This window comes from Microtus ochrogaster, unplaced genomic scaffold, assembly GCF_000317375.1.
Source record: "Microtus ochrogaster isolate Prairie Vole_2 unplaced genomic scaffold, MicOch1.0 UNK49, whole genome shotgun sequence".
Taxonomy (NCBI): domain Eukaryota; kingdom Metazoa; phylum Chordata; class Mammalia; order Rodentia; family Cricetidae; genus Microtus; species Microtus ochrogaster.
In genome coordinates this window covers 2,442,739-2,450,564 of record NW_004949147.1, presented here as the reverse complement: position 1 = coordinate 2,450,564, position 7,826 = coordinate 2,442,739, and the positions used below count along the sequence as shown (strand labels likewise).

Below are 7,826 nucleotides of genomic sequence, written 5' to 3'. Positions count from 1 at the left end.
TATAGCATCTTCTTGCACATACAGAACCCTTGGAAGTGACACAAAATGAAGTGACCTTTCTGAGGATAGAAGTGTGGCAGTGACATCGCACCTTCAACCTGTGCGACCATCCAGGCGCAGTCCTGTGTCTAACCCTCGGGCCTGCTTATCTCCCTCACCTAGAAGCAGAAGGCTAGGCTGGCTGTTCCTGAGGCCCATTCATGATCCTTTTTGCTCTTTACACAAGCAACCCAAGCTGATTAGAGAAAATGCCACATCACTCTTTATTGAACACCAGTGCCAGCACCATCCTCCTTCTCTCTAGTCACAGGGGCACAGGGGCACAGGGGCAAGAGGCTCTAGCCCCTGGCCGGTAGACAGTGTAAGCCTGGCCCCGTGACTGTTCTCTTAGGGCCAGCATTCTCCTGGGTGTTCAGTGCTGTTGGTCACGGCTGCTCAAACTCCTGCTCACAGTAGCCTATACTGATGGGCTGGGCCTGGACCCCTCGCCTGTAAAAGGACATAGAAAATGAAGGTGAGTAATTCCGTCTTGGACCATAGCAAGACCTTCTGCACAATAACCACAAGCCCCTTCCTCTAAATTTTAGTGAGTCTCAAAATATTACTGTACCCAAGTCTTCCTTTTTCTATCCTGCAGGTCTCTACTCCCCAAACTCCCCAAAACTAATTATGATAGAAAAGAGGTCAGGGCCTGAGGGGTGTCTGATGCTCTTGGCCCACTTGGATGTCCACTCCTGCTTCTAATATTCTACAGGAACAGCAGTGGAGAAAGACTGTCCTTTGTCTCAGACTCAAGTACTAAGAACTGAGCTAGGGACCTCCAAGCACATCTCCATTATTATCAAATGAACAAGCTTAGAGATAACAAAACATTTCAGAGTCACCGGTGTCTGCAAGACTCTCAGCCCAGACGCCTCCTCTGCATTAGGCCGTGTTTTTAGGTTAGAAAGACCCAATCACTAACTGAACCAAGGAAATGACTGCTTACACATGCCCACTGCCAAAGGAGGTGAAGGCATTCATGAGAGCCCATCAGAGCTGACAGGTTCAATTCTTGCTTTCTGCTGACTTTGAGCAAAGTATTTAGGAGATATATGTGCCTAAAATGGGGACACAATTTCCCCACCTGCTGGACTGTGACACAAACTCAATGGGGTGGAGCCTGTCAAGAACAGTGCCTGGCACAATAAGTTTCCCAGAGTTTCAGCTCTTATTCTTTCCTTCTCAGTTTGGGTTCCTGAGCCTCAGATCTACCCACAGCCTGCTTACCTCAGCAGCTCACAGCGGAAATGCGACAAACGGTTAAAGGCAAAGTCCATATCAGTTGTCAGGTTGCTGCTCCACAGTCTCTCGGCAATAGCACCGGCTCTCGGCCTATGGGAAGGAGTGCACAGCAGATTGGGCCCCACACATCCTCCTTCCCAGACTAGCTCAAGGCAGAGAGATGTGAATGACACCTTGTTCAATGACAACAGCAAGGCAGAGGCTCTAATTCAGTTCCAAGGCTCAGCTCCACCCTTATTAGAACCATCCTTATTAGCATGCAGTCAGTGATCCCAAGCTCCTCCTCTCTCAAAGACACAGGAATAAGGTAAGCCTTAGAAGCAGGGATGGCTAAGGAGCTACCTTAACTTGGTATACCCAACCACATTTGGGGAGGCTACTGAGGAAATGACCTCACTCTTCCAGAACTGGATCCCAAGCAAGTACCCCGTGTTCTTTATGGTATGTGTGAAGCTGAGACAGTGGCCGTTCTCCTGCACACCTAATGCTTTCTGGAGGCATACACAGGAGACAGGAGCCTCGAATGCAGAGAAGTAGCATCTCAATGCCTTTCTGCTGGCAGGCTGAAGGGAGTGAGCCTGTGAGGTTCACAAAAGCCCAGCCCTCAAGCCTGACCTCTTTCTGCCCTCCTGGCCTTGCCCCCAAATACTTACCAGAGCCTGGGGACCAGGTTTGTGCTGTCCACATACTCCCCCCACATACAGGCCTCCCCTCCAATAACCAGAGCCTTCTGTTCAGGGGTACCTGAGGGAAAACAACAGAGGGTGTGTGTAGGGGTAGGGAGGGGGGTGTCACTTTCAACCATCCTTCCAGTGTGGCCTCCTCAGACAGGCCATTTCATTTCCTAAATTGCCATGTGCTGCCCTGCTTCTCTTAACTTCCACCCTGCACCTCAACCCAGACTCTTGGTCAGCCAAGAGAGTACCCTGCTCTCACCATGAAATGCCAGGGGCTCCACTTTGTACATGTCCTTCCAGTCAGGGCCATATTTTACACGGTTCAGGTACCAGGGAGCAGAGAGCAGGGCCCGGAAGCCGGCCTTAGTGATCTGTTCCATCTCCTTCATGTACTCTACCGGTACCTCTTCCCGCCATACCTGTATGATTGTGTCTGGTCGAACCTGCCATGAAAGGTCAAAGGGCAGTCATGATAGGGACCGCAGAAGATTCTTGAGGTTCATTCTTATGCAAGACACCTGGGCCAAGGGGAGTATGTTCTTGTTTCCTAAGCAGCAAAGGACGTGACTCCAGTCACTCATCTCACACACACCCTGAGGTGTCCCTCTGACAGAGCTCCCTGATGCTTCCCTCGCAGGCCCACTGCAGCTTCCTGTATACATGGAAGTAGTGATGACTTGGTGAGAACTGAGGGGAAAGCAGTGGGGCCCAAGCAAGGAAAAGTCACCCCGCTCAAGATTCAGAAGATTCATGCCTATAAACTGCACATAAGGCCTCAGGAATCCAAGCAGCCACAGTTAGGTAAGAGGTTCTGACTCTAAAAGCCCGGTGGTCACACCCTAGCTCTTTTAGAGAGTCAGAGACGATGGCACCCAGTTCTCTGACCAGGGAGATGGAGACAGGGGCGCCTCTTCTCTGACCCGGGCTCACCTTCACTTTATTATCAAACACTTCCTGCCACACCACATAGCCCTTGTCATAATCAGAGACGATGTCCAGCAGCCTGGAGAGGAGACGAACATCAGCAAAGTGTCACCTGGCCGTGTGTGCCAGCCCTCGAGGTGCCAAGCAGGCTGGGCCTATCCCCGACTGGGCGTTCCCTTCTCTGGGTCTACCATCTGATCACTCTAAGCCTGAACGGAGAGGATAAGGGAACCTCTGGGAGCAGGGGCTGACCATCCCCCACAGGAGGTGACTCTTTTAGTGCACCCCACCCTCCTTCCTTCCTCACGTCTGGATGTAGAAGGACTCCAGCTGCTTGAAGTCAGTAAAGCCCTTTTTCTTCATGAAGGCCTGGATATTGGGGTTGGATCTCCTGAGTAGCAAAAGAAAAAAAGATTAGTTCTTTCATCACCCTGAAATCATGACAACTCACAGATTAGGCACCCGGCAACTTTCCCTTCACCTAAAATACTGAAACCACCAGAGACAGCAGAAGTCGTCCAGTGAAGGTATGGCTACACGAAGCTGTGATGAACCACGGACACACGCTGAGACAAACTCTCAGGGAGAGTGCACCTTCCATCCACACCAAAACCCAAGGCTAAACAGGAGCTGTAGCACGCTGGACATGGTTTCCCCCTCTGCTGTTCTAGCTGGACACAGAGCTGATGACCTGTGACCTGCTGCAGGTTCCTTGTCCGACAGTGTCTGTTTTGTTTCCATGTGCTTCTCGTTATGTTCCCAAAAGACAAGCTATTTTCTCAGACACAACTCTGGGGCCAACTTCTCAGAAGTCCCTTGGCCTCTTTTGAGCTCTATAGATCTGAGAGTTTGGATTTTATGAGTTAACATTAATTGGTCTTATCACTTAATTAATCTTGACTTAGTAAGAAACTAATTTTTTAAGATTTAAGATTTTTTCTTTATCAGTATGTGTATGCATGTGTGCAGGGTCCCCCAGGGTCCCCCAGAGGCCATAAGAGGTCAGATCCCTTAGATCTAGTTACAGGCATTTGTGAGCTGCCTCCTGACAGATCAGTAAGTGCTCTGTAGCCTGTACTAGACTTATTTCACATCCCAGCCACAGTTTCTCTTCCCTCTTCTCTTCTCAATCCTACCCACCTCCTCTGTTCCCACCCCCCAATCCACTTCTCCTTCATTTCCATTTAGGAAAGGGCAGGTCTCCCATGAGTATCAACAAAACATGGCATAACAAGTTGCAGTAAGACTAAGTCCCTCCCCTTATCTGTGCTAGACTTTTTAATTATTTATTTTATATGTATAGGAATACTCTACCTGCATACATGCCTTTATGATAGAAGAAGGCATCAGATTCCACTAAAGATGGTGGTGAGCCACTATGTGGTTGCTGGGAATTGAATTCAAGACCTCAGGAAGAACAGCCAGTGCCCTTAGCCGCTGAGCCATCTCTCCAGCCCCTGTACTAGACTCTTGATTAGACTATTTTAAGCTTTGTAAGTAGGAATTATTTTTCTTTAGCCCCCATTTTTCCAAGATAGTTCTGGGCTCAGAATGAGTATATCCATAAATATCTCAGGGATGTGAGAAAGTTGAAGGGTTCACACTAACAGCTTTGGTAGTCACACAGGGCCTCTCTGGGCTGAGACATAGCTCCCTCAGTAGATAGTCCCTAAGTAGTGGCAGTAGGCCCATAATGCTGCCCTATGTTTCTGAGTAACCCACCCTCAGGCTGGTGCACGAAGTCCAAAAGGCTCCTACCAGCAGGTGAAGTCTACTTCATCTCCTCCCAGGTGAAGATAAAAGTCCGGGAAGACAGAGCTGATCTCCAAGAAGAATGTGCTCATGAAGTCATAAGTACTGTTGAGACTGGGGTTCACGGGTCCAAAGGTGCCAGAGGGATGGGATCCAGAGTAGCAAGGAGTTAATAACCCAGGGACACCTAAGTTAACAGAGAACCCACACAAGTGTTACAAATACAGACTCCCATGTATACTGCTCCTACACATGAGGCCCTTAGGTTATAGAGTAGATGTCTGTGTTCATCCACACAGGTAGCACCCAGCACTCACAGTAACAACCTGGTTAGTCACAATCAAATAAATCCAAATCTAGCTGCCATCAGAGATGGAGGCGAGGTTAAAGGCACATAACTACTCATGTGTACTCCTGACCCGATACATGTCTTCCAGCATAAATCACCCAGGTCCTCAAGGCTGCTATTCTTCAGTGGCTCTCAGCAACAAAGCAAGGGAAATGGCTCACTGCACACACTCTTCTCTAGCTCCTGCCTCCCAGCTCCACATTTCCTGATGGATGTCTCTGGGCTGAGGCCAGGTAGCAGCCTTTTTCAATCCTCCCGAGAGTACAAAGTAATGGTGACCTCTGGGGACCAGCCCCAACTTCTTTGTTTTTGTTTTTTGTTTTTTTAAATTGAGGCAGGGTTTTTCTGTGTAGTCCTAGCATACACTCTATGGACCAGGCTGGATTCAAATTCAGGGATCCGCCTGCCTCTGCCTCCTGAGTGCTGGGATAAAAGTTGTGCCTCCCCACCCCCTAAATTCTTTCATACAGATTCCACCCTGGTGATCAAACTCCTCAGTATTTATTCTAAGGTACAAGAAACTCACAACAGTGTCTGGGTAACATCTTCCCCTTTGTTGAGGGGGTAGAAGCATGGGTATAGTTATTAGCCTCAGGCTGGATTTGTGGGCTTCTAGGGGTTGGGTTTACAGCTATGTACCAAAATGCCTAGCCTCTTCTCTCTCTGATTTATTTGTTTTATGTGCATGGGTGTTTTGTTTGTATATGTATCTGCACATCAGATCCCATACAACTACTGTTATAGATCTTTATTAGCTGCCACGTGGGTGCTGGGAATTGAACCCAGGACTTCTGGAAGAGCAACCAGCTCTTTTAACTGCTAAGACATTATCTCTCCAGCCCCATTTGCCCATATTTTAATAGTAAAAGTGCTCTCCTCTGCACAAATTAATTATTTCCCAGGAGCTGCCACAGACAGGAAGACTGGGGCACCCTTGGGAACGGCATGGGCAGCAGGAGCTAGGATGAAGACAGTACTGCTAGGCTCAGTCGTGCCATCTGCTTGCTTGGCAGTGGGAAAGAACTTCCTCTAAGCAGTTGATGGAGAACAGTTTCCCCAGGGCAAAGGCAGGATATGTGACATAGAAGAGCCCACACTCTGGAGCCCCTCTCTGGGCAGACCCATCCAACTGCAGCATTATGCTTACCTGGCCCCCAGGACAAAGTGTGACCAGGAGTGTCAAATTCCGCCAGCACACGGATACCCCGAAGCCGTGCATATTCAATGACCTCCTTCACATCCTGTGATGTATAGATGTGGGTGACAGGGTTGTAGGACCCCTGAAAGACAGAAGAAACCCTTCGGATTCTCATTCCCTGTGAACATTTGTCGACAGCACATGTGTACTGGGGACTTCTTCAAGGGTCTTTATCATAATTTCCCCAAAATTAAGGCATCTGCTTCTCTCTTTTGGAGTGTGTGCATGACCCAGGGAAACATTAGGTGTGTCCCATATGACTTCTTATTTTCTAAGATGGGCACTGTGGTGGTTTGAATAAGAATGGCCAACATAGGATCATAGATCGAATGTGTGGTCACCAGGGAGTGGCACTATTAGGTGTTGGCCTTGTTGGAGGAAGTGTGTCACTTGAGGTGGGCTTTGAGGTTTCGGAAGCTTAAGCTGGGCACAGTAGCTCTCACTCTTCCAGCTGCCTGTGGATCTCGATATAGAACTCTCAAGTTACTTCTCCAGCACCATGTCTCTGCAGCACCATGTCTGCCTGCATGTGCCACACTTCCCATCATGACGACAACAGAATAAACCTCTAAAATATAAGCAAGCCCCAATTAAGTACTTTTCTTTATAAGAGTTGCCATGGTTGCTGGGTGATGGTAGAACATACCTTTAATCCCAGCACTCAAGAGGCAGAAGCAGTTGGATCTCTGTGAGTTCAAGGCCAAACTGGTCTACACAGCTAGTTCCAGGACAGTCAGAGCAACATAGAGAAACCCGGTCTGGAGAATGCTGTAGTAATGGTATCTCTTCACAACCACAGAACAATGACTAAGACAGGGTCACTCACTGAACCCAAAACTCACCAGTAAGCTCCAGGGTTCCACCTATTTTGACTTCCCCCTCCCCATTCTCTACCCTCACCCAGGGCTGGGGATCTGAATCCGGGTCCTCGTGTTGCTCAGCAGACACTTTACTGACTTACCTATCTCCCCAGTGCCACATCTACTGTTTCATCTGAGTATTATAAGGTCAATGAGATAAACAACAAAGAATGATGTCCATTTAATAGAATACATGTAAATAACACATCAAAAACCAAAACCAGGAGGTATTATCTCCTGACGGTTTCAAAACAAATTAATGTGTGAACTTGAGTCCTTGGGCCTGATTCTGAAGTATCCTTTGCTTGGGGACGAGAACCACTGCTCTTGAGAATCTGGAAGCTGTTCGGTAGAGCAAATCCTACCTTTCTGGTTAGGACCGGGAAAGTGAAGCTCTCATATGGGAAGGAAGAGTCGTCTACCAGATGCCAGTGGAACACGTTGAATTTATTGTATGCCATGACGTCCTGGAGGTCAGAGCACAGATAGTGAGCCCTCAACTGGCAGACTGCTCTACACATAATAACAAACTCAACCTTCCTTAAGCTCCAGGGACTTACTCATAGGGACTCTAAGTCAGATCTTCCTGTGGGGGAGCAGGTTAGAGCCCACTGATATCTCCTCTCTCCCAGATGAATTCTGGCCACACTGTGAGAAGAGTTGCAGCCGCTGCAGAACTCTCTTGTCTTTCAAAAGTCCCCATATAAGCCGGGCGATGGTGGCGCACGCCTTTAATCCCAGCACTCAGGAGGCAGAGGCAGGTGGATCTCTGTGAGTTCGAG

At 48.5% G+C, this 7,826-nt stretch overlaps 1 protein-coding gene across 1 annotated transcript in view; it reads right to left on the bottom strand.

The window, feature by feature from the left end:
• Positions 1-244: 244 nt before the first annotated feature.
• The window catches only part of Hexa (hexosaminidase subunit alpha), a 33,764-nt gene continuing 26,182 nt past the window's right edge, over positions 245-7,826 (bottom strand). Inside the window, exons 6-14 of the mRNA XM_005369501.2 lie at positions 7,410-7,511; positions 6,134-6,266; positions 4,644-4,824; positions 3,193-3,276; positions 2,892-2,964; positions 2,221-2,404; positions 1,938-2,028; positions 1,270-1,374; positions 245-489 (exon numbers count right to left, since the gene is read on the bottom strand). Coding sequence (XP_005369558.1) covers positions 426-489; positions 1,270-1,374; positions 1,938-2,028; positions 2,221-2,404; positions 2,892-2,964; positions 3,193-3,276; positions 4,644-4,824; positions 6,134-6,266; positions 7,410-7,511 — 1,017 coding nt within the window. The 3' untranslated portion in view covers positions 245-425. The remainder of the gene's footprint in view (positions 490-1,269; positions 1,375-1,937; positions 2,029-2,220; positions 2,405-2,891; positions 2,965-3,192; positions 3,277-4,643; positions 4,825-6,133; positions 6,267-7,409; positions 7,512-7,826) is intronic.